The following is a 25,640-nucleotide window of genomic DNA, read 5'->3' on the forward strand; positions in this document are numbered from 1 at the left end:
GGTTGCGGCCGCTCGAGCCCGGCGTACTCGTTGTTTCGGCCCCGCACAGCAGCAACAATCGGAGGGGGGTTGGAGGAGGGGTGCGGCGGCTGCCGGAACGCGGACAGGGGGCGGTCAGGGGAGGAGAGGCGGCCACGCGGATGATGACGGGGCTGGTGGGCAGCCCGATGGCTGCCGTCATGCAGGAGAACTTCGGGTGCTCCGTCGCCAATCGCTTCTACCAGCTCCTGGACGACGAGTCGGACCCGTTCGACGTCCTGCGCGACGCCGAGCGCCGCCAGCAGCAGAAGAAGAAGCGTGACGAGGCGGCGGCCGCTGCCAGGAGAGCCGTGCCCGGCGGTCGGGCGGGCGGCGGCAAGAGGGATGCCCCTAAGGAGCGCAAGCAGCCGGAGGTCTCCCCTGGATTCTCCCCTGCGGCCCCGCCGCAGCCAGGTAGGCGGGCAACGCCTGGGCGGGGGTTTTGGGAAGGTACGGCGGGACCGGCGGCCGGTTTTGGGAAGGAGGTTCCCGGCGCTGCGGTGCCCGGTGCGGGCTCTGCGGCGCGGCGTGCGTGGCCGTGGGCTCCGCGCTTCACCGACCCCTTGGCAGCCGTGGCGGGGTGGGGGTAACGCTGTCATAGCAGGGCTGGAAAAACCCGGTTCCTGTTGTCAAACAACCCCGGTTCCTGGGGTTGTCGTGGTGCACGCACCTGAAAGTCCTCTCAGAGAAAGCAGTGACACTTGGACACGGTCCCGACACGACGTTGCGGAGCCCTCTCATGCGAGAAGGCCTTTGAATATGTAAACGAAAACTTCAGCAATATCCCCAAGAGACAAGTGCAAGAGCTTTAAGTACCACGCCACGGCATCTATAGCTTTCATGCTGGTTTAGCAGTCCTGGTGCTGCCTTTCATTACTGGTCAGCCTAGACCGTATACGTCAGTGTCTGAAGTTTCCAGGCATGATTTCTCGGTACCTGTGAGCTTTCTGGCCTTTCAGTGTCTTCAGAGTTCTAACTTCTCCAGAAATGCTTATTTTGCCTTGAGCTTGCATTGGTGGACCAGCCTTTGAATAAAACCTTATTTTCTGGGGTAACTCTTCAGCACGGTGTTCAGGAATGGTCAGCTGCTAGGTTTTGATGTGTAGTGTTGCATGGGGAAAGAGGGAGTCGGTTCGCTTTTGTACTGAAATGTTTGTGACAGTCCTCTTTGCAGTTGGAGGCTTTGTGGGCTATACCTCCTTGCATTTGGAGCTAATTGTTACTACTTACCTGGTATTGAACTTCAGGTTGCAGGATTCAATATCTAAAGTATCTGAGAACTGATGGATTGTTTCCAAATATTGAGAATATCTAGAGAAGATTCTGGTTTCACCCTCTTGAGTTGTAGATTCCCATTCTTCTGCAGGAAGCAATGAAGCCTAACACATAATCAATTATTAAAATATTTTCTTCTGGTAGTAAAAGCTCCTGTTAAACTGACAGTAATTCTTCTGTGTGTTTTAATACCCTAGAAAAAGGCCTGTGGACTGGGGTTGTTGCTCCATCAAGTCGATGCCAGTGCTACCGATTATATTGCTTAGGCTTACAAGTCTTACACTCTTCCTAACAGCAGTTAGTTGATGTATTTGTAGCAGTTTGTGGAGCAGAGAATCTGTCAATGCTAAATATGTGCTGGATAATGAGCACCTTTGTAGAGAAAGGTATCAACAAGTTGTCACTGTCTTTTTGGGCAGCTATATGAAACTAGTCTTTTTGATGTTTTTCTGCAGTTATGTGACTTTGTCCCCTAAGACCAGTACTCAGACTATAACAGTTTATTTTATTTAAAGGTTACTTTACTGTGGTTGTCAACAGAAGTTGAAGGAGTCTGTTCATTGAACAGAAAAGTCTCATTCTTTGTTCTGATGAAAGAGTTCTTGAACAGGAACTGGTTGTTATCAGTAACTTACCAGGAGCATGGTGGTGTGTGAAGACCTTTACCTCCTGCCTGCCTATAGGTGTCTTAATTCTTGGCAATACACAGTGGCCTTGTGGAGTGTCTTGACTACTCTAACCTTGGCGTTAAGAAATCTCTTTTCTCATACAGAGACAACAGGCATGTGCACCATTTTTCAATTTCCTGCTAACTTAAAATGGAGAAAAGACTATAGTATCCTTAGTGAAGGGGCATTAGAGTCTATTTTAAGAAGAGTTTCTCTTCTATATTTAAAAGTGCACTTTCTTCTTGAAACATAGCATCTGTTCTGGATTTTGTTTGTCTTGAGCTTGTTAGGAAGTAAGGATTACAAAAGTACAGTGCTTAAGATGCTAAACCAGTGTGGATAGTCAAGACTTGGTCCGGGCTGTGTGTTCCTCCTTTGAATGTTCCATCTTGGCAAGTCTGCTTTGAATTGCAGAGAACCCTCTGAGTTAGGGTAAATACACAAATGATGGTGTAGCTGACAAATGTTAAGCAAGTGGCATGTTCAGAGAAAAGTCTTGCTGTTTTTTGGAAGGGAGGGGGTCAGCTCTCTATATGGGCCATACAAAAGTTGGTTTGTTACACAGGGTTCAGCCAGGAAACTTCTGGATTTTTAAAAGACTCAGGGCTCTATCAATTTAACAGTTCATAATGACTAGTCTCTGGGGAACATCCTTGTACTCCCACAGTTTGGCACAAAGTTTCTAATAACAGATGCATTGCTAAAGGAGTGCAACTCTGTTATGGGAAATAATTAACCTTGATTAAAATGACTAAATTGTTATTGACTAAATTGTTAAATGACTAAAGTGCTGAACTTTTAATAAAAAAAAAAAAACAACACACCAAACTTAAGACTTTGTTCCTAGACTTCCTTAGTGATTTTTTTCTCTCAGATTTTGGGCATAACTACAACTGGCTTAATGATATTTATTAGCACAAAATAACATCTAGACCCATCTGAACAGCAGAATCAGATTCTGGTGGTGTTACAGTTGAGATGATGGACCTGTATTGTAGTGTTTTTGGAATTGTCTTATCACAGAGCAGGGTTGAAAGGCCATGTTGAAAGGGACCCCAAAGGATGCTCTGGTCCAACCTTTCCTAGGAAAAGCAGCCTTTCTCCTTGAAGACCTCATCTGCTACCTTGTCCAGTTTCATTTTGAAAGCTGTCTTTGATGGGGGCTTAACCCCGAGGAGGTTTTTTTCAGTGTAAGGTAATACCAGAAAGAAATTCTTAAAACAGATCAAATCTCTTCTTGCACAGCTTGTCCCCACTGTAGCCACTCACCTTCATGAGGATCCTTGTGAAGAGAGCCTTCATTATTGTAGCTTTCCAAGTACCTGGGGTACTATGATGTGGCTTATATAAAGCCTTGTCACAGAGGAAGAGATGTGCTCCTTCAGCCTTTTCTTATAAGACAGACTCACTAACCCTTTCATAACATTTACAGCCTTCTTTTGGATATTCTGCAGCCTGATCCATCTTCATAACTTTCCTTTGGACTTCTGTTTTATTTAATTGTTAGGGTGTTTGCCTGTTTGGACTACAAAAAGTCTTGTTAAGTTTAATGGTTTTTGTTTTATTCTAGTATTAATTCTTGAGCATATTGAATCTGTAAAACAGGGTCTTTAGAAAGAAGACTAGATGCACTTTGAGTCTATCTTGTTATATAAGAAGTTTTACAGTAGTTGGAGATTTTTTGTGGTATGATGTTTTGATTTTTGAGTGGAAGGTTTAGCCACAAAGTTCTGTAAGGTAGCTTTTTTTTTTTCTTTTATGTAGCTCTGCACTGAGTTTTTCAGAGCAGGTTTTACCAAATTTCTAGAGATATTTTCAATTTAAAGCAAACCTCCTGAGAGGACTTGGCCAGTTAATGCAATATTTTGACCTTTAGAATCCAAACTATTTATTATGAAATGACACAACTGTAAGGAGACAACTTTTTAAGCTTTGATTTTTATGGAGAAAATGAACTCCTATATCATTGTTTACCAAAATTATACTGTTGACCTTAAAGGTGTATTTTTTATCTTCTACTGTTGGTTGTTTTGTGATTTTTTAGACTGTATTAGCTGAGGATTTCAGTAAAGGCTGGTTGAAGGTATTGCAGCTCTTGTAATTGCGCCACTTGATGTTAACTCGGTTCATTCTTACCACAGTGACCAAACAGTATTTGCCAGCTCTTTATTCAAAAGGCCTAGTTGCAGAGCTTGCATTCTTTACCAGGCCAGGAAAATTAAATTTGATGATCATGCAGTAGTAATACTTTCTGTTCTTTTGAAATCTCTAAACTGTCCTTGCTAATACTTCTAAAAGGTTTTTTTCTTTCATGAAAAGAAGGTTTTCTGGCTTTTATGACTGTCTATGATGACTCTGGTAACATTTATATATGGCTCCTGAATACTGTGCTTTTGAATTTTTATGTGTAGTTTTAAAAAGGCATGGAAAGCTGCTATGGAATTTTATCTTAGACTAACTGTAATTTTCTTATTTTTAAATAGTTTATCCTGCTATCATGCTTTCAACTACAGTGTCATAAGGATTGTCTAGAGGAAAGTTGTGGTAGGCAATTCTGTAATTCAGTGAGTACTGGCACACATGAAAACAGAATGCCACAGGGTAGAGTCTAACTCCATGTGTCTCTTTGGTGTGTTGCTTGCAATAGCTGAAGCTTTTTTTTTGTATTTTGGGATACTCTTATTCTTCTGCAAATAATGTGATTAACCATGGTTTAATTCATGAAATTAATTGTTTGAAGTTTGGTATTAGAATCACATGGGCACACACATTTATAGGTGATAAAGTGAAATTGCTTTTGGGGTCTTAATTCTTCTACACTCTAAAATAGAGCAAAATAAGTGTCTGAGTGTCTGAATTGCCTTGTACTATTTGCAGTTATGAAGTTGTGTTGTAAAGGAAGATTAGTTGCCTGTGTGTAAGTTATTAAAGAAGTTTATTCACCCCAGGCTTCCCACAGCTGAGTCTCCAACATCCAGTTTCTGGGTAAAAAACATTACTAATTTTGTGGTACTGAAACAGGGGCAACTCAAGCTGGGTGCCTTACCGGAGGGACCCAGAACAAAGAAATGCCCGGGATTTTATACTCTTACAACCTAGGCACCTATTCTTTGCACACTTCACACACCTTGCATTCACCTCTTACTCCAATGGTGATTTTTGTTTTGGGGTGTTCTTGTTCATTATCACATTATTTCTCTGTAGCTGTTTTTATCTGGATGGGTTGCAGTTTCTCATGACAACCATGACTTAATCTTTTAGTTTGCACTGGTCTCAGAGCTTCTTTTCATTGTAGCTAAACAGTAGTACAAGACTTGTTCAGCATTTCAAGGTGAAAGTTTGCAGTTTGTGGCCTAAAACTTCAGCACTTTGCTTGTGCTAAGCAAAATTTCTTAGACAAAAGAATTCAGCTAACTAAACTCAGTCTACAACAGTCCTCCCTTTGTTAAGCTTTCCCACTATTGTCAGAAAGAAATCATGAAGTCTTTCAAAGCATTAAACTGCTATCCATAATGTCACATACAGTGGTATTACAAGTAACATAATATCCTAAAGCTCTAACAGCAAAATGAGGACATAGTAGGATGGTATATGACCATTTCCATTTAGGTTCTAATTTGGATTTCTGTGAAAATACCTTAATTAATACTTCAGTAATACCATTTACCATGTGTTTTTGGTTTTTGTTTGTTCTGGTTTTGGTGGTTTTTTTGTTGTTGTTTTTTGTTTGTTTTTTTCTCAAAGCTTTTTTGCATTTATTTAACACACTGGGTCAACCACTGATCTTCAGGAGGCTGGTCCTGAGTGTAATTGTTTGCCAAGTACTAATCTTGTATGACAACCTTGAATGTTGGTGAGGGTTATTTCCCAACGTTGCATAATATCCCAGAATACACTGCTCTGAAGCTTCAGGCCATTCATTATAAACCTATCTGACTACAACCTATTCTGAGTTATTTTGCATATATTTTGCATTTTGTTGGAGTCTTTTGTCTGATCTCAAGAGTGTACTACTGGAATTTCCCTTAGAAGCTTAATAGCTACCAACAGATGGATTTAAAATCCATCAGAAATATGATTTTTCTGTTGAAGCAAGGGATTTTTTTTATTTTTTTTTTTTAATGACACACTCCAAAAGCTTACTTAGACTCAGTGTAAATAGTGGCGCTTGCTGGTCATGTCACTGCAATGCTGCTTTTGCTAATTCAATTAATTTGGCCTCTTGGGCAATCAGCAAGGGCTGTAGAGGTTCAGTTTCAAGCACCTCAAAGTTTCTCACCAATGTATAGCCTCTGTGTATCCGTTTACGTAGTATGATAATCCATTGGTGAACAGTATTGGATCTAAGGTCTCTAGAGGATGTTTACAGTATTGTCCATAGCTGGCTGGAGTGAAGCACCTTGTAGCAATCATGATGCGGCTCACTGTTGGAAGGAACAAATAGCAGAATTGCTGACTTCAAAACATGGCATCCTTTTAAAGTAATAATAATCAAATTAATAATTTCAAATTCAGAGAAATTCATGTTTTGACAGGACAATCGTATTTATCATATTGTTTAAGAATTAATTCTACTTTGTGTTACACACACAATTATGTGACCTATAACCAATATTCCTTTTATGGCTTGGAATATCCATTCTTGCTTCAGACTCCAGTTCTACTTCCTCTGCCTTGATAACTTCTTTCAGTGGTTTACTTAACTGCCCTAGCCCTGGTAATTGGGGTCTTCAGTACCCTACTGTACCTAAAAAATTCCTCACAATTGTTTTCTTTGTTGCTTTGTTTGGTCAAGGTATTTCTACCAAAGCTTTGGACCTATTTTGGGAACTTTGTAGTTATGAAGTATACTGGGAAGAAGGATAGTTTTTCAAAGGTGGAGGAGGTTTTCTCCCTTTTTTTTTTTGGGGGGGGGGGGCTGGTGTTGGTTTTTGTTGTTGTTTTGATTTTTTGTTTGTTTGGGTGGGTTTTGTTTTGTGTTTGTTTTCATTTATTTGTTTTTGGTTTTATTTATTGATCAATCCCAAGCTATCAGTTTCAGTAATCAATGCTGATCTCACTCCACAGCTTTGTGGCTGTGGTTTTCAACAATTCTGGTGTTTTTTGCTCCTTTTGTAAGCTTTTGGTGATCGCACCCCGTGCTATAATGATTAGATCTATCTGTTCAGGCAAAAAATGTAATTCTGCATCTCTGATCTGTCAGATGTCTCTTTTTATGCTGGGGAGTCTTCTGTCAATGTGACTTTCCACAAACGCTCTTTTTCCCATTTGCTCTTTGCAAGCAGTTACCTCCCTCAGCTTGTGAATTGCATGCCAGCTGCTACCATCACATCGTAATACTCCTTACACTGGGGAGTGGGAGAAAAAGCAAGGTTTCTACTTTAGCTTATAGTCACTGATAGCAGTTGCAAGTTGGGCTCCTTGTGGTATTTGTCCAAAGACAAGGCTTTCTACAGAAAAACCCTTCTAAAACAAAAAATTTTTAAAAGGTTAGAGCACATTCTCTCAGTACAGGTCAGTGAAGAGCCACAAAACTTAGAGAGATACCTCTTTCCAAGCAAAAGTCTTGCTTGTTTGAGGATAGGTGATGAGGATAGATGATATGGATGGAGAAACTTGCAGAGAGCTAGACAGCAACACTGGAAAAGCAGCTACATTTTGCTGTGTTGTTTTAAATCTGTCTGCTAATACATAGGTATCCAGTGTCTGGGAAACCAAGCAATGCAGCTTATAAAAATACAAGTTCTGCTTTTTCATTTGCAAGTTCTGTGTATATACTTTCTAAAAACATTTCTCTAGAAAACCTTCTTATCAAAGTGCTGTAGTGTTAGCAAAACTAATAGTAATAGTGAAGTGTTATTGTGGGGAAAGTGAAAACTACTTGCATGTATTTTCTCTGTATGATATAGAGTTTTAACAATACCTCATGAAATGGAGCTTTTTTTCTTTAGTACTGTCTAGTTCTAGTACCTGACAATTCTAGTATTTACAGATCCTTCCCCTCTACTAATACTTCAGCTGCTTCTTCTGAGAAAAAAAAAAAAAAGCTAAATCTGATGAAACACTTTAAACATCAGATTTCTTTTCTGATTCATCAGTTTAGTAAGTAAAGTGACAGTCAGTTTAGCCAACAGACTGGGCTTATGCAGTAGCAATACAGGGAAGCTGTGGTGGACAATGGTGGGACACATATTCAGGTGAATACAGACTACAGATATAATTTTAAGACACAGAAAAACCACTTTGAACTGGCTAAACTAGGTAAATAGGAAAGAGTGATCTTCAGTTTTCAGAACTGTGTTTGTAAGGCCCACTGATGTAGATGTAAGTAGATGACCCACTGAACTCCAAAGTTTTTTTTTTTTTTTTTTTTTTTTTTTTTTTTTTTTTTTTTTGGTTTTGTTTTTGTTTTGGAGAAAACCTGCATACCAGACTATATATACAAGCAAGCAGACAAAATTGGGGTGCACTTGGTGAGGTAGTTACTAAGCAAGCATTCAAAGTACCCCAGTTCTTTAAGTTATTATGTCAGTGATATACAAGATGGCTTATGCTTTGTCTTGATTTTGTTGCTTTGGTTTTTTTGTCCTCAAAAGGGTAGGTGGCCCTTGAGCTTTATTAATTAAACTGAGTCTGTGTTAAAGCATACACATAGCAGAGGACTAAAATTGTATAGCTTATCCTGTCACTGCTGCCAGGCTCCAGTTTGGTTTGCACTTACGTGCAGAGCTGAAAGTTGGGCTGATTTTTTGAACTGATTGACAAGCAGGTCACACAAACTTCCGCCCTGAGGGTGGCTTGTCCTACTAGAGAGATACAGGTGCTGAATGCTGCTTTAATCCACTACTTCATGTCTGTCAAACCAATTAAAGATGTTTTTGTGGCACTTACTACCTGTATAAAATAGTCTTTCTAGTGTTTAAAATCCATCTGCAGTAAATGGAGCCACCTGTTAGAATCCAAGTGAAATAGCCTGGCACTGATATTGGAGTAGAACAGACGGCTCCATCCACCATGCTCAATGCTGCTGGCATGTAATACACTGACATGTCTGGCAAGAAGACTTGTTTTGAAGTACTTCTAAGCAGTACTGGATAATAGAATGAGACACTATATTTTTAAAATGACTTCTGCATCTTCTTTTTTTGGTACTGTTTTGCTAACTCTAAGGAGGTCTTTGAATCTCAAGGTGAAATTGAAGTTAATACTAAGTATGTAGGGATGGGTGTCTGTCTACTGCATTTTTGACAAAGGAATCTTTTTAGAGTAACTGGTGCTTCTGAAAGCCAATGACAGGAACAAAAATAACACCATAGTCTTCTATGCATTGTTGTACACTCAGATCCAAACAAAATAACTGAAATGAGGTCAGAAATTAGTAGTAATTTTTTTCCACAGCAAGATTCCAGTTTAGAATTAACACTTACATAGTTGGTTGTGTAGCTGAGATATGTGTAGACCAGAAGTTTCCCAGCTGCATGTGCAATTCTGTATCTTTTATAATTTTGCTTTATGTTAAAATGTCTTGTTTTGAAAAGCTTACTCAGAAACTGATTTCAAAAGTTGTCATTTATCCAGAGATTATATCATAATTTGGGTAATGCAAATATCCTTAGTGTTCTAAGGATCGAGTAACTTCAAACCTTGAGAAAAGAGAATTACTGGAATATATTATGTCAAGTGGTTTGTAGTTTAAAGAAAAGTAAAGCTGGAGTTGCTTCTGCACCATATATAAAACTATCTTCTCTGTACAAATATGACTGTTCTTACTGCATAACAAAAAGCTTTATTTACCACTTATTCACCAAGTGGATAGCTCTTTGAAGCTTTCTCTTTACAAATGGTATTAGACTTCATCCTTATCACCTAAGCTTTGATCAAAAATTTTCTTATATAGGCATTTCTGTGGGGCTATGAATTTATTTGCATCTTAATATTGCAACATAAAATAGCCTTTTTTTCCTCTCTATGTTCTAGCAACAGAGGTACCATAGCCAGCACTGTCACTTGTCCACTAACCTGAGTACAGTAATCTGCTCAGCATTCCACAGGTACTTGTGGAAACAGTAGGTCAGTTTTGTTTGAGATCCATCTTTGTGTTCCTTGATTAACTTACACTATTGGCTGAAAAAGGTGTTGGTTTAAATACAGAGGCCTAGCAGACAAAAAGACTTGCTTGCTTCTGGAGAACTTGGTCCCAGATAGAGATCAGATTTGGGAAAATGGGAAAGGAAGGACATATAAAGAACCTTAATTTTCTGCTACATGTATACAGGTTGAGTGTAAAACTTCATTCTATTATAATTCACAATTTCTTTCCATTGTCCAACCTGATCCTCCCCAAACCCAACACTGGCTGAACAAAACTCTGAAAAGCTTAAATTTATTTTATCTTGGAATATGTTTATGTTCTAGAATTAGTGGTGTTAAGTAGTTCTACTTACTATTTGGGTCTCTGCCACCTGAACTCAGTGACCTTTACTGTTGTTGAATGCTGCTTTCTTCCACAGAACAGCAGTGTGGGGAGGTAGCCTTGTGCTGGTTGTTTGATACTGTGGCCATGAGTTTAGATTACCTCTAGGCTCAGGCTTCTAAACTGAGCTCATCTGCAGGAGGTGTGTTGTTTCACAATCAGCACCTGTCTGTAAAGGGTCCTTCTCTTTCCCTCATCTTCATTGCTGTCTTTAAATTAATCTTTTCCATTGAAGCTTCTCCACCTCATCCTGTACGACACTTTGATGATCCTTGAAAACATAAGAGAAACAGTTTTTGTTCTTGTGAGCAAAATGAGATTTTTATTTAGACTATGTTTTCTGGAGATCTCTGACATGTGTCAAAACCCATAGTACTTTGCAGGTTCATCAATACAGAAGGTAAAATAAGTATGTGTCTTTTAAAATGTCTGGCAACATTAGCTATAAGGACTTTTCATATTTTGGTGGACTTGGGTTTGGAGGCATAACCAACTCACTAGAGTCAGTAGTTTGGTAACTGCAATTGTGTTACTGTTGAGCTGTCGGTAATCCTTGCCTGTGTTTGTGTAGGCCCAAAGCGAGCACCCAGGCAGGGAGAACGACAAGGGTCTGGTAACAGAAGTACAGAGGGGAAGCAAGAAAAAACTGAATGGAGACCATCTTTCAGGGAATACTGTCCCTATGGAACACAAAGACAAGTGGAATTCTCAGTGGAACGGTATGTATCCTGCAGAGAAAACTAAGGTCCCTCACAGATGATCTGTGCATTATTTGTGTGCAGGTTTTTTGCAAGACTACTTACTTCATGCCTGTTGGAGCTGTAGTTTCAGCTTCCTTGGGGGTTGAATTGGAACATTTTTGTTGAACGTTAGAAATATAAGGCAAAACTGAAAAATGTAAAGATCTGAAAATGTACCCCCTAGTCAGCAGCATATTTATAATGTTTGTTTCTGAGCTCACACAGCAAGCTTTGCAGAACATGTGGGAGGTTCCAAGTTGGAACTTGCTTCTTGGACAGTGAATCCATATTGATTTTGCTTTCTTCATAAGTACTAGAAGATGCCACCTAAACCTTTAATGCTTCAGAATGTGGCTGTTCTTACTTTATACCATGATAGATGATGTTTAACAAGCTGTCTGGAATTTTTAGCAGTTGCATATAAATATGGGTTTAGATGGTGGAGCTATTGCTTGATAATGTTTTGAAGATTTGACAGTTTTGTAATGTTTTCTTTAATTTCTGTAATGTTTTCAGTGTTAATAACTGATGATCTTTCTGTTCCTGTGTGCTGTAATTATTCCTCCAGAGTTCTGTTTATGTCCATTTTTAGTGACAAAACCAAAACAGCTGAAGTGTGTGCTGTATAAAGATGCACTCTAAAAATTGTGCAGTAGCTGTTATATATTGATGTGTCCCACAGCTGCACAAATATAACAATATGATTTTTTTCTTTTTAATGGTTCTATTAAAAAAAAAAATCTGACTAATTATCTTCTTTTTAGACTAGCGGAAAGATTCGACTATGAAAGACCAGTAAGAGGTCGTGGTGGAGGAAGAGGCAGAATGAGAGGTAGAGGAAGAGGTGGTGGATTAAATGGAAGTTCTGATAGATTTGACCAAAGAAGAAAACGGGAACCTGTAAGACAAAGTGGGCATGATAAAACGTAAGTGTTCTGTGTGTTGTTTCTAACTTGGTATACAAGAAAATAATAATCAGCACTGAAGTACTGTCTTTTAGGTATTCTGTTCCCTTCTGTTATATCCAGGTTGACTGTCAAAAAGTCAATAGTCATTAAAAAAAAAAAAGGAAAAAAAACACTTTAGCTCAGAATTGTTTTCCTCTCTAGAGGAGTGAAAGCAGATGACAAAAAGGGTGGAGGTGGAGCTCATGATTTCAGAACAATTAAAGATGATATGAGATATGACATATACTTGTGCCCATCATAGATCGTATTTTTCTGTGGCCTATGTTAGATAATAATTTTCAGCAGTTGCATGTCCATTTTGAGCTTTAAAAGCATGACTTTCTATTATTGTTGTAATTAATGTAATTTTACAGTTTTTTTAACTTGGCTCATTCATGATGGTGAGATTAAATTGAAGCAAAGGCATGATGATGTTTGTTCACTGAAGACTATGAGAATCTTTTGAGTGGAGTTGAGTTGTCTTTTAATGGAAATAAGCTATACTTTTCTCAATAGTCATACAAGTGGGACTCTGGTATTTGGTGGAATTGTTCCAAAATGCTAAGATTCATACTCTGTTACTGGGCTTTAAATCCGTTCTCTTTTCTGGAGTTTTATGGATAATTTCTAATTTGAAAAACTGTAGTACTATTCAGTGTGTCTCTGAAGGTAATCTTGAGCTGACTGTACCACTGAAGTACATTTTAAAGTGCTAGAAAAACCAGTAGCAAAATATGATTGGTGGCCACTTTGAGGTAAAAAAATAAATAATTTTCCATTCAGTTCTGTATATCTCTTAGTGGTACTGGTTTCTGTTTAGATTTGTGAAAATTCACTGATTATGTCGGCTTTTGTCTATTCTTTGGACCTAGCAATACATTACTCTTTCCAGTAGTTTTTGTTATCATATACATCTAGAACTCTTTAATTGATGGCTGATGATGGATGGAGAAAAGGCAATGCTTTGAACTTGTAGCAAATATCTTTGGCCACATACCCATTCATTGACAAAATTGTTTTAAAAATAAAATTTTATTTTAAATAAAATAAAGTTTTAAAACTTAATAGATTCAGACAATCATGCTAAAAGTTTGAAAAATATAGCCTTGGTGTGTAATAGTTTTTGGGTCTTGATATTCCAAATTTTTCTGAAAAGTTATACTAACTTCTCTCCCTTCTAGAGAATTTCATATTACAAGTAGATTGGTTAGGTAATCTGGCTTTTCAAAGGATCAACTAGGTTACATTATTCTGAACTGATAGTACAAAACTAGCTAGCAGAAAAATATCTTCTGTAGGATATCAGGGAAGGCTTCATGAACTTACAAGGTATTTATTGGCCCTTACATATTTTCTCCCTAGTTAAGGTTTGGTGGTTTTTTGGTTGTTTTTTCAGTTCACTAGCATCAGAACTTATATCAATGTTTTTTTTGTGTGACAGAGAATTAAACAATTTAAAAAATTAAAGCTCTCTGAACTGTTCTAAAGCATGTCTATGCCCTAATTGTGCTAATCATGCATTGAAGCTAAAAGGTTTTAATTTTAAATGTGTGCCTGCTACTGCAGTGAATGCTGTCATTTGACAGTGAATTAAAGTCTGTATTAGAGAAAATGGAAACTTCAGTTCTTTAAAAGAAGTAAAAAGGCAACCCCAAATGTCAGTGTTATATTGACAACTTATACTAATCATGATTAGTATTCATTGTTGAATTATTTCATCTTCATATGTGCTTTTTTTTTTTAAAGGAAATGGAAGTTGTCTTTTCCTAATATTACTCATTTTATTAGTTGCTCAACTAGTCACTCAATACATCTTTCTGATTGCAATCAAAGAGCTTTCCCTTTCTTTCCTCCTTACCACGGAATTCTGGTAAAAGAAGTAATGTATTTATTATTTTTTTTCCAGTGTGACTCAAGACTGTTGTTTTGTTTTGTTGTCTGTTTTGTTTTGTTTGCTTACTGTTTTAGTGGGACAGAACAGACTGCATCTATGGAGGAGACAGTGGAAACTCCTGAACAGCCAGGGACATCTGAAGGAGAGCCTCTGAGCAAGTACAGTTAGACCAATATTTTCTTTCTAGATGCAAAGGAAACAATTAACTCTTAGGGATGTATGTGTATTGAGGGGCACACTTGAAATGTGAACTGTGAAGTTTTGCTAGTGCACATATTTAAAAATAGAAAAGCTTTGTCTTTGTAAGTATGGAAAATGTGTCCCTAATTCTAATTAAAGCTTGATTTATACAGCTGGAGACAGCATTTAATTGCACAATGATGCTTAACTTCCTAAGATTTGGTGATAATTTAAGGAGGAGCTACATATTATATTTTACCTTTTTAACTTGTCTAATTTGTAGAAACCACCATGCTTTTTGATGTTCTCTGAGAAAGGTATTCAAGGTGCACATGCAATTGTTACAAACACATTTAAAATATACTGAGCTGCTCTAAGTTTGTATGCAGCAATCACTAATATCATGAAGATATCATCTATTCATGAAATTCCACAGCAGAACTTGGAAAAACTTTCTGGAGATGCAGTGAGCCTTAGAAGGAGAAAAACAGAGAGAAATGTGCCCCTTGTCTTGTGTCTTTCATTCTAATCAGTGTCACAGTAAATAAATGAACAGCGGCTTAAGAAAAATAACTGGATATCTTTTCTAAGTAAGAGGCTTAAAGAATAATTAAAAAGCATGTGGTACATATCGCCTAATGAATGATAGATGGTCAGTGCAGTATGTCAGCCTCTTCTGTTCTTGTGAAGCCTTTTCTACCTCATGCAGCAGCTCCAGATATTAGTGATATGGGTTTATTTCTTAATTATAAGGCTAACTATACTACAAAAACTGTTTTATATGTTCAGGTTGTTTAACCCTGTAAGAATCAGTTGATACAGCTTTGATTCTTTAAATTTTAGAGTAGGTTTTAATATATATCTAAAGGTGTATACACATGGGGAAGTCTGTGTTTGAATGACTTATGACTGAAAAAATGTTTCTAGGCTAACTTGAATTGGATGGGCAGTGTAGATACACTGGCAAAAATGCACTGTATTAGCTAAATATGAAAACAGTAATTCAGCTTTTTGAAAATTGATTTAATCAGTTGCTGGTACCTTTACTTGTTTCACACTTGTACTTGTTTCTACTTCAATTCAAGCTCTTTGTAGATTTGTCCCAGTATTGGTTCATTTTTGAGCTTAAGGCATGAGAAGTGTATACAGTGGAGAAATAGCCTCTGGTGGAATCTGGCTGTTATCTTTAACTCTTTCATCTTTCTTAGAGATCAGTAGGTATTCAGTCAGACTGGGAGCCTTTCTGGAGATTTTACTCTTGTTTGTATTTTTTATTTAAATGTTAATTTAGGCATAATCCACTGAAATTCAAATGATTCAAAAAAGCGAGTAACCTACAAGTACATAATTCTGCACTGTGCACTCCTTTCAGTGCAATACTGTCCCAAGGCTTGCGAATCTATGTATAAAACATGAGTTACAAAAATCTCCCTACACTTACCTTTTGGGGGGGTGTCAGCTTGGTTACTGTATGTATTTTAAAACAGGAGACATTGTGTAAATAGTGTCTAGGTCATTAGGGATGGTTGTAGAGCATACACCTTAACAAGATAGAATTGTTGCTATTTTAATGTTTACAGCAAAAGCTGGTAGGATTGTGTTCAGGCTTCAGGTTGTATTTAAAGGCTTTATGTGCTTAGGTTGCTCCTGCTGTCCAGCTAACACAAATTAGGTTACCTTCTGCTTTTGCTACAGCCTCAATATTATAAAGGGCTGTGTGTTTGCTTGGACTGCTGCTAAGGTCTTTCTTGTTTTGACACTAAAGTGACTGTGAGGAAACTGTTTATTTTCTAGTGCTTTATTGCAATTGTGTGCTTGCATTGAGAAGGAGGTTGGGTTTGTTTCTTCTCTCATTCTTTCTTGTTGTGTTTCCATTTAAAATTACAAGTAAAAAAATGTACTTTCGAAAGCTGGGAATAACCTGTCTGCATGAAGATGGTGTGTAGCTTTCTGATGTGGCACTGGCTAATTTCTATGAAGCTCCGGAAAAGAAGTTGTGTGGGCTTCTGGGAATTATGGGATCCTGTCTTTAGGACACTGTTTTGCCATTCCTGAGCTTCTATTTGCAGAGTATTGTAGGATAAGCAATTCTTTAATACGTGTGTAATATAAAGTTGTTTATTCCCATACCCTCAAATCTTCTTGAGTGTATCAACAATGTTTAGTTATATAATCCCAAGCTGCATGCTAATATAGCATTTTTTTCCACTGCAAAAGGAAAACCTAACCTTAACTCTGTATAAAATGCACAGGTAGTGCAAAAATATAAACTTTCCTCACAGCTGCTTTCAGTTGAACTTTCCTTCACCATCCAAACAATGTAACATACTTGTGTTGACCAATTCAAATTAGATTTTTTGGTTTTATTCAGTATAACAAATGGGCTAATCAATTCCTTTTCCTAAAGGGATTTGCAGAGCTTATATTTAATCTTGTGAGGTTTTTCTCACGTGACAGTTTTCCTTTTTGGTGGGGCCATATATCATTTTGGTTACACAATAGGAAGCTTTATCAATTTATCTTCAAGATTTTTCAGCTATTTATCTCATTTGTTTCTTTGTTTTGTTGTTGCTTATTGATTTTTTTTTGTTGTTGTTTAATGGTGACATAAAGTTATTCATAGATCAGGCCAGAGCTTTTTAAGTATTTTGATTCCATGTTTTTCTTCCAAAGTAAGTTTGTATAATTGTTTGGTCTTACCTTGTTTAACTTTATATTTTTCTATAGCTGGTGGTAATGCTCTTGTAAATTATGTTTAGTGGAAAAGCTTCATTGACTTCCTGATAAAAGCTGGCTAAACATTTGCTTTGTGCAGCAGAACAATACAAAAACTGATCTGAGAGAGATCTGCTGTTATTATTTTCAATGATATGAAAATAATATCGGAGCTAAATAGCATTCCTTTCAATCTGCCTTTCTTCTGTTAAAAAGAAAAGATATTTTGTTTACTGTCTGCACAGTAATCAAGGCATAGTTAACGTGTTATTGTCATCTACTGGAGACATTGAAGCCAGAGGAACCATTACTTGAAGGCCCTTATTTAGTGATTGGGTAGGACTTCCATTGTGAATTCAGTTTGTTCATGTCCAGAGATTCTGCTTAGTTGTCTGGCAGTATTTTGTAAGCATGATTGCTGGTGTGCCAAGGAGCTTATTAATTTGATTACTGAAAATGCAAACCAAGCAGTTACTAAAAGTGCGTAAGGTTAGAAGGTAGAAAGTAATGCACAGAATGCACTTCCATGATCGCTTGGTGCTCAAAATAACTTGCTGCAGTTGAGTTTCTGTCCAAAATGTGATAGGCAGGTTTCTCTTGCTGTGCTTCACTCATAGGTGTTTCCCCTTGGGAGTCTTGACATCCTAAAACAAATTTGTACTGCTAATAACCTAGCGGTTAAAACCATCCTTTGGAATGAAAGCCAAAACTGTACTTTGCAGTTGAAAAACTAAATATTTGCAGAGTAAATCCACAACTGTTTCATTTGGAACTGTCAAGTGAGTGTTTTTGATGTATGTGTACTTTTCAAAGCAATAGCTGTTTGCTTTTTGAGAGATCAAGTTGCTGTGTGGTCAAATATCCTCATATTATCTTATGATCATAGCAATTTAGACCTGAAAGGGGTCTTCTGGGCCCAAGGCACGACCAGTTTTCATTGTTGCTTCTCATACCTGTCTGGTTGATTTTAATGTACTCTGCTAATGGAAAAACTGATGTCCCCTGATGGTCTTTCTAATATTTAGAAAAATAGAAGCTGCAATGTTAGGGTTTTTTTTTTTCCTCCTGGATGTCTTGCCTTAATGTCATGGATATGCAAAACTTTTTTTAGCATTATGTATATTTCCTTTGCACATCTTTAAAGGATTCTTCCCATGTACATGTGTTTTAGACTTGTGTCTTGCAAGACTTGTGTCTTGCAGTACTATTGTGGATTTCTCACGTCTTCCCACTCAGAAGACATTCAGTTGAGATGTTGTTCCACCCTACCAGCAATAACATCTGTTCCAAACAAAACTGTTGATTCGGCTCCTTATGATATATAGTATGTTGTTGAAGAAGGAACAGATACGTGACTGCAGTGCTCCTGCACAGTCTGGGGAGTTCGGGTCCCTCTTTCAGAGCTTCTGCCTTACTAGGGGCTCTTTCTGTGTTTGGATGGCTGATACTTTTGCCTGAGTGTACTTACTTCTAGTTCTTGGGAGTTTCTGGTGATTGTTGTTTTGGTTGCTTGTTTTCAAATCACTGGGTCACTTTAGCATCTAGTACCACTGAATGGTTGGCCCATTCAGCGTTCTTGAATACTTGCACTATTGCCCTTCTTCTGTGCAGTCTTTGTGCCACAGAAAATGCAGTAAATATTATTTTACACTGTTAAACGGCCACTCATAATTCTTGGTTTTCTTTTGCAAATTGACATATTAATAGCTAGTTCTCAAGTAGTTTTTGCTATCAGTTCTGCATCTTTCTGCAACTCTTGCCAAGGACTGAAACATTGTCTCTGGAATGTGGTGAAAAGTTCATGGGAGAGGAGGCAAAAAAGACTTCCTAAAGTTAAGATATGTAATTTACTGAGGTAGTGGCTTAGGAAAAAATTAAACCAGTATAATAGAGACACTTTTATTAGTTATGTTTCTCTTGAATTCATCTGAGTGTTTGCCACTAGTCTTGTTTTTCCAACAGTTATTCCCAAAACTGAAGCTTCAGATAATTGGTCAGCAGTTACCTGATTTATTACTCTTGAGGACAACAAATTGAAGTATTTTGGGTGCTATGTGTTCTTAGTGCTCTTACAGCTGCAACAGTATCTGTTGCTATTTTTCCAGAAGTAGCTGCTTCTTTCACCTGTATACTTTTTGTTACCCAGTAAACTGTTTATATTTTACCTAACAGTCCTTATAATACAGTTCCAGATCATGAGTGTGGAACTACAGACTGCTTATTAGTCTTTTAACCTTGAATTTCTGGTTGATAAAGCTGGAATTTTCAAAATAACAGGGCATAAACGCATGTCAGAGGGCAGGCATTTAGAACAGGACTTCTGTATTTGTTATTCTTCTGTGAAGTGAATTTATAACTGTGTTAATCCTAGAACTAAAATTAAGGGCTGCTTTAGTGTTCAGTTATGCATCTCCCAGTCATATACTGGGTGTTTAGAAAAATACTGTCTAATTTTGACTGGCAAGAAATATGAATGCTTTGCTGCAGAATCAGGTAAGAAGAAGGACCAGGCCTTTTCCTATATAGGCTAGTTCTGTAATGTACAGACCAGTCCAAAAAATGTATGTATTCCAGTGGGTTGCTTGTATAACTTTAAAAACAAAATACACACAGTCACTGATTGTCATTTGACTCTGCATCTTTCCATGATAAAAAAATTCCAACTTACACCTAATAAAGTGTATATTTACATCGGAGAAATTATAATCATTTGTTAGGACTGTGGAACTATGACTAAATGAGAAAAACCAAATCTATCGTTCTTCCACTAGACAGGTTCTAATAAAGGGGCTTTCCAGAAAAGCCATTGCTAGGGAAATACTTTGTAAACTCCAACTGCTATCGTAACATGTAGCAGTTTTCTGTGTAAGGAGAAATAGTTTCTCAAGCATCTTAAAGTAATCAGTGTGGGCTTTCCTGTAGCTCACAGTATTTCACCTGCTTATGGAGCAGACAGTTATAGTGATGTAGGAAGTTGTGCTCCCTGTATGTGATGCTGGTTAGTAGGAAATAGCTTTCTGTAGGTATTGTTAAATGTACACCTGCAGTGTTCTGAAAGCTGCTGTCCTGGGCAGGCCTGTTGTGGTCAGCAGAAGAAAACTGGCAGAAGAGTACTCAAGCAGAGTTCAGTGGAAGTTTTTTTTTTGCTTATGTGTCTTGTCTTTGTGTCTTACAGACATAAAACCTTCTATCTTTACAGTTCAAAAATGTAAAGGCAATGCAGCCTCTGACATATTCCATGTTTTTCTAGGACATATCTTTATTGTACTTAGTGACAAATGAAAATTTGACTAGGATTAATCTGTTTTTGCTAAGTGATAAATACTGTCTGCTTGTCTGTTACTACATCTGACAAAAAAATTCAAGGAAGCATCTTGTGAAATTAACAAAGGAAATGTTAATAATCACCTGGAAGATCCCATGGTGTGATCATCATATGATGATCATTTTTGTTGACTGAAAGTTACACTGAAACTTGAATTAATATCATATTGTCATTGGGCAGTATAAGGCAATGAAGGAGTGTTTTAAAACAGCTCTGTGTTTGTTGTTTTTTTTTTATTGTGGCTGTATTGGCAAGGAGTAGATCCACTATTAAACCATAGGGTTAAGAATATGCCAGATCAAAAGGCATGATTTTATCTGGAATCTAAGTGCTTGAATTCAGGATGAGACTGGATGAGCACTAATACTACAGGAGGCTGCAGACAGCATTTGTTCATAAGATTAATTTCAAAGAGTACATAAATATATACTCTAAGTTACATTATAACTATCACTTGAAGTTTCTGTGGAGAGTAAGTGAAATTGGAAATAACTTGGTGAAGAAACATTCTAAATGTTTTGTTTAGTATTACTACTTTGGAGATAAGTGCTCTTGTTTATCCTGGAATGTTGCAAGCTAATGTTTTTTACTTTAAAACTGTAAACTTCTAGGGCTGCTGAAGGAGAGCCAATGGAAGAAGTGGTTCAAGAAATGACATTAGATGAGTGGAGGAATCTTCAGCAACGGAATAGACCAAAACCTGAATTCAACATCCGGAAGCCAGAATCCACTGTTCCTTCCAAAGCAGTGGTTATTCACAAGTCAAAATATAGTGATGATGTAAGCACTGCCTCAGGCATTCTATGAACTCTCCTTTATGCCCAGGGTTAGGAAACTCACTCTTTTTTTCTATTAGTTTTAGTATAATCTGAATAGTCAAGAAAACAGTATCTAAGCTTTATCACTGCAATGACATGTGCCCCAAAACTGGCTTTAAATTGTGTGTTCATTTTTTTGTCTCAGATGATTGCCCATATTTTCCATGCAAACATATAATATATCAAGTTGTTCTACCTTGTGTCTCAGCTGCTGCCACTTGTATAGGTCTCTGGTAATGCTGCTAGAAAAACTTGATTTATGAAGCCTGGTTTACTATACACTTCCTTAGTTTGAATCCTGTTTAGCTTCCTTGCCAATATACACTTGCATGTATCTCATTGTGCACTTGGAAAAATTTTTTTTTTTTTTTTAGGGTGTGTTTTTTTGGGTCCTGCGTCTTAGAACTAACCCTGGAGAGCTTGTGGTGCTGTAGTGTGCACTCCCTCCCCATTTCCTCTAAATTTTACTCCATGATAGTATTTAGATTGAAATTTCAGGGGGAACTACTGGCTCTGAGGAGAGAGGGGAAGCTTCTTTCAAATTCTAGCTGACTTAGATTTCAGATTTTGGGAGTCACAGAAGCATATGCATATAGTCTAGCACTTACTTTGATCCTTGAAGTCTACATGCATTTATGAATACACATATTTTCTCTAGTTAGAATATTAACATCAAAACTTGCTTAATCACTTTTGATCATTAAGTCTGCATTCTTTTTAGTGAGACTTTTTAGGTCAGAGTTGCCATTATCCCCTCTTTCTTTTATACAGGTAATGGTAGGGGTGGGGTGAGCACCTTTCACAAACTCCAAAGAGAGAATACAGATGTGTGAAGAATACCCACAACTTCCTCTTCCTTTTACCCAAAAAGTTTCTGTTCTGGTAGTATCAAGAGACCTTGTTAAAATGAACACAGAACAGGAGGTACAGGAACTGTGTATCATAGGCAAGTGAAATCCCTGAATGAGACACTGAATAAGTGACTCATCATTATAAGGGATGAGTTAACATATACTTTATTGCCCAGCATAACTTTAATAGGGACTGTAGTAATAATAGTCTGACATGCACTAGCTATTAGAAACACACAGTTAAAACCACAGTAATCTCATAGCTGCAGGCATGTAGATGAATACCTTGGTTAAGTAGATTTGGTATGGCCTTTTATCCATTACTTGGAGATAACTGTAGGAATAAGTAGCTGAGGTCTGATGCTCTAGCTCCTTTGAAAACCTCCTAGATTATATTTCTGACAAACCTCTTCAGTATTATGGAGTTGGTACAGAAGCTTTTGTTGCCAGGAATCTCTGAGCCAACAAAGAACTACCCCAGGCATCGGAGAAGCTGCAATTACCTCATCTATGTTAAAATCCTGTACACGTTAAGGCCTGTCTTCTACTCCAGATACCATCTTGGTTTATCTACTGCTAGTCTGTAATACAAGTGTGAATGTGGGAGGGGAGAAGCTCATACATGGAAACTGTAGGCTTTAACCAGATCTTCTCTTTAGTTGCGAAAAGAAGACTTTGAAGATGATTCTCATGTCTTTCGAAAACCGGTGAATGATATAACTTCTCAGCTGGATATTAATTTTGGGAATCTTCCTCGTCCTGGCCGTGGATCAAGAGGAGCACGAGGTGGTCGTGGTCGTGGCAGAAGACCTGAAGAGACAGGACCTCGACCAGAAGTAGTGGTAACAGATTTTATGTTTGGTGTTGGGGTTTTTTGTTTGTTTTTGTTGGGTTTTTTGTTTTGTTTTTCTGTTGTTGATGGTGTTTGTGTGTGTTCTGTCCTTTTCTGTGTAAAAGTTTGATTTCTGTAGTGACAGAGTTGTTTCTAATTCCCGTTTCATGGTATGTTATCCTGCATACTGAGTTCCTGGCCCATATTATGTTACTTGAAATTAAATACTGATTCAGGCTCACAACTCTCAACACATTTCGAAAGGTCTGATTACTAGATGGTCTAAAGATTACTAGAGGAAAGGATGCAGTGAGTTTTGATATAAACTGAGAAGTAATTAAAATAACTAAAGGCTTGTATCTCTTTGAAAAAAAAATCTGTGTGATATAGTAATACTTCTGTTACTGACAGTGAGGTCAGTAAATCTGTGATCTTACAAATTGATTTGAGTGTTCAATACAACCATTATAAAAATCTTCCACTTACCTTTTCCTTTGGGAACAAAAAGCATTTGCACACTGGAAAAATGACATCTTTATTCTTCATACTAACAGAAGCTTTACTGTGACTAAAATGCTTTAAGACCAGGAGCTTTCAGAATGATATAGAAGTGTTAATGCATTTGTTTCATCTGGAAGAAAAAGTTTCTTTATAGTAACAGATCAGAGCAATTAAAACTACAATTCAATATGTTCATTGGTTCTTGAATGTAAAAATATAGTAAGGCTGCTTCTAAAAATATGCAGTATTTTTCTTGAGACTGCTTTACTTTTTTCTTCATTCACTGTTGCAGAACTTGTGATCCTCTGGTTTTCTCCAGGCAGCATTATAAAAGCATTCACACTGAAAAGAAATTATAGTAGTCACAAGATCTGAGATAAAAGTTTGTGATAGAGATGGATACAATTTGAGTAGAAGTAGCATTTGAGTAGAAGATTGAACCCTTTTGAGGGTAAAAGACATATACATAGCTGTCAGATACTTTTGAAATGCATTCATTTTTATAGAACTTCATTGCTTCCTTTATAGGTACAGCTTGTGGCTCCAAATCCTGATGATCCTGAGGATTTTCCAGCTTTAGCTTGAAGACCCATTGTGAATGGTGGTATCTCAAAGTTGCTTTGTAACTATGAAGAGACCAGTTCTATGCTGGTGTGGATTAAGGAAGCCTGTTTCCTTCTGGGAAGTTTTTTGGTGTTTGGTGTGGAATGATTGCAGCTGTCTGCTGATAGAGTTGGGTTCTGGAAACATGGGTGGACTGGGGTCCTGTCATAGGTTCCAATGTCTGCCTCTATTTGTGAAACTTATGGGAAGGCTTTACAGTACTTCCCTACTAGGCTTCAAGTGAAGTTAAAGGGAAGAGTGTTTAAAAATGTATATATAGAGATTATATCAAGTTCTCCATGACACCATGGTGAAATGTAAACTGTACAACATGATCTACAACTGGGACTCAATTTCACTGTACATTTGAAAGCTGTTTCCTTTAGGTGAAGTGTATATTTCAGATAGCTGCAAGTTGCAGTTCTTCAGAGTCTGGCAAATAAAGAGAAGTGCACATTGCTTTGGGTTTGAGGTATTATTTTAAGAAGTTGGAGTGGTAGGTGGAAGCTTTTGCTATTTGGATGTAGTCTGGGGGAAAAATAGTGGGGGGGGGAACCCCAAACCCTAAACAGCAATCTGTACACACCAAAAAAAGTGAACATCTCTCTAAATGGAACTGATCTTTAAAATCAAAGCAGCACAGATACTTTGAATTAACACCTAAGTCCTACTTCAGTAACAAGATATAGTCTGCGATTACTTTGAAGATTAAATAAAATAAGAATATTGATCTAAAGACAGAACTGTATTAATAAGAGAGCTTTTAATTTCAGCAGGGGCAACTAAAATGTTTCATGCCTTATCAAGAAATTTGTGATGATGGGGATGAGGTGCAATGTTCTTTCATTGCAGCTTTAACATACTTGAGCCAGATTTTCTGTTTACTGTCCAAGGGGACACTGAGAGTCATTCTGGGGGATCTGAGAGAAACAAGAAAATGGTGCCAGAGGTGATGAAGAAAGCAATGAGAGCACAAGCACACTGGACCTTTTGGAAGTAGCTGTCAGCCTCAAAGGAGTCTTCAAATGCCTGCTCAACTTGAACACATTTTTCAATTTACTGGGAAAGCAGATGACTATAAACCTTTCACTTTCCCAGTTCTGTGCCTACTTCTAAGCAGTCTCTGAGATCAAATAGTGGATGACACTTAGAAGAAAAGAAAATTTTGCTTTGGAGTAAACTTTAAGAGTACTCACATTCTTAAAAGAGCTTTCTTACTAATAAGGCTTTACTCAAATAGGATGTAGTCATCCTAGAATGACTCTTTTCTAATTGCTCCAAACAGATGGTCAGCAGAGTAGCTCAGCCCAGAGGATTTTTTTTTACATTGTTAAATTACTTACATGACAATTTTCTATAACATGAGATTTTGTATTCTGCAAGTTTATCGTAGTGGCACACGGAGATGCTCTGACTTGCAGCAGAGTAGGAAGAACATCCAAAAGCCAAGTGCTGGTGTTAGAGGAACCCATGCTGCTGCTATTTTGAGTAACTGAACTGGATGAAATAATGCACGACTACTTCACACTTTGTAGTCACAAATAAGTAATTTGAAATGATTGCAGTTTAAGATTTACCTGATGCTGCCCATTTTACAGGTGTTGTTTATTTCTTCCAAAAATGGCAATTTAATCAATGTGGAATAGAAGTGATTTTATTTGTGGGGTCTTGGAATCTTTCACTTGTTCTTCCCTTCTTGTTCCCATTTTCCCACTGGACAGGGAAGAATGTGTCTGAATATTTATTTCTATTTTTACTTGCTGGGGTGAGTGTATGCATAGAGATGTGGAGAGCTTCTTT

The 25,640-nt window shown here is 37.6% G+C and overlaps 2 protein-coding genes across 5 annotated transcripts in view; one reads left to right on the forward strand and one right to left on the reverse strand.

Moving 5' to 3' along the window:
- Positions 1 to 24,300, forward strand: HABP4 (hyaluronan binding protein 4). 2 transcript variants are annotated; one of them, XM_015652777.3, is made up of 7 exons: positions 1 to 432; positions 11,006 to 11,153; positions 11,939 to 12,100; positions 14,090 to 14,173; positions 20,847 to 21,015; positions 22,564 to 22,740; positions 23,766 to 24,300. In XM_015652777.3, exons 1-7 carry the CDS (start codon positions 141 to 143, stop codon positions 23,820 to 23,822), a joined length of 1,089 nt encoding a protein of 362 aa, XP_015508263.1. In that variant the 5' UTR covers positions 1 to 140; the 3' UTR covers positions 23,823 to 24,300. The 2 variants fall into 2 exon arrangements, with proteins under 2 accessions (XP_015508263.1, XP_015508262.1); XM_015652776.3 differs by having other exon boundaries at positions 5 to 432; positions 22,564 to 22,746.
- The window catches only part of CDC14B (cell division cycle 14B), a 52,157-nt gene continuing 49,825 nt past the window's right edge, over positions 23,309 to 25,640 (reverse strand). Inside the window, exon 12 of one of the 3 annotated variants that reach the window (XM_019005237.2) lies at positions 23,309 to 23,579. In XM_019005237.2, coding sequence (XP_018860782.1) covers positions 23,414 to 23,579 — 166 coding nt within the window. In that variant the 3' untranslated portion in view covers positions 23,309 to 23,413. The remainder of the gene's footprint in view (positions 23,580 to 25,640) is intronic. The other 2 variants (XM_019005236.2, XM_033520667.1) reach the window with 2 other exon arrangements.

Source organism: Parus major, chromosome Z (genome assembly GCF_001522545.3).
Source record: "Parus major isolate Abel chromosome Z, Parus_major1.1, whole genome shotgun sequence".
In the NCBI taxonomy this organism is placed as follows: Eukaryota; Metazoa; Chordata; class Aves; order Passeriformes; family Paridae; genus Parus; species Parus major.

What these genes read in the sequence shown, in the direction of transcription:
- HABP4 (XM_015652776.3), top strand. Translation starts at nt 141, where the DNA reads ATGATGACGGGGCTGGTGGGCAGCCCGATGGCTGCCGTCATGCAGGAG. An exon ending in TGCGGCCCCGCCGCAGCCAG is followed by an intron (nt 433 to 11,005) that starts GTAGGCGGGCAA and finishes GTGTTTGTGTAG; the next exon opens with GCCCAAAGCGAGCACCCAGG. An exon ending in AGTCAAAATATAGTGATGAT is followed by an intron (nt 21,016 to 22,563) that starts GTAAGCACTGCC and finishes TCTTCTCTTTAG; the next exon opens with TTGCGAAAAGAAGACTTTGA.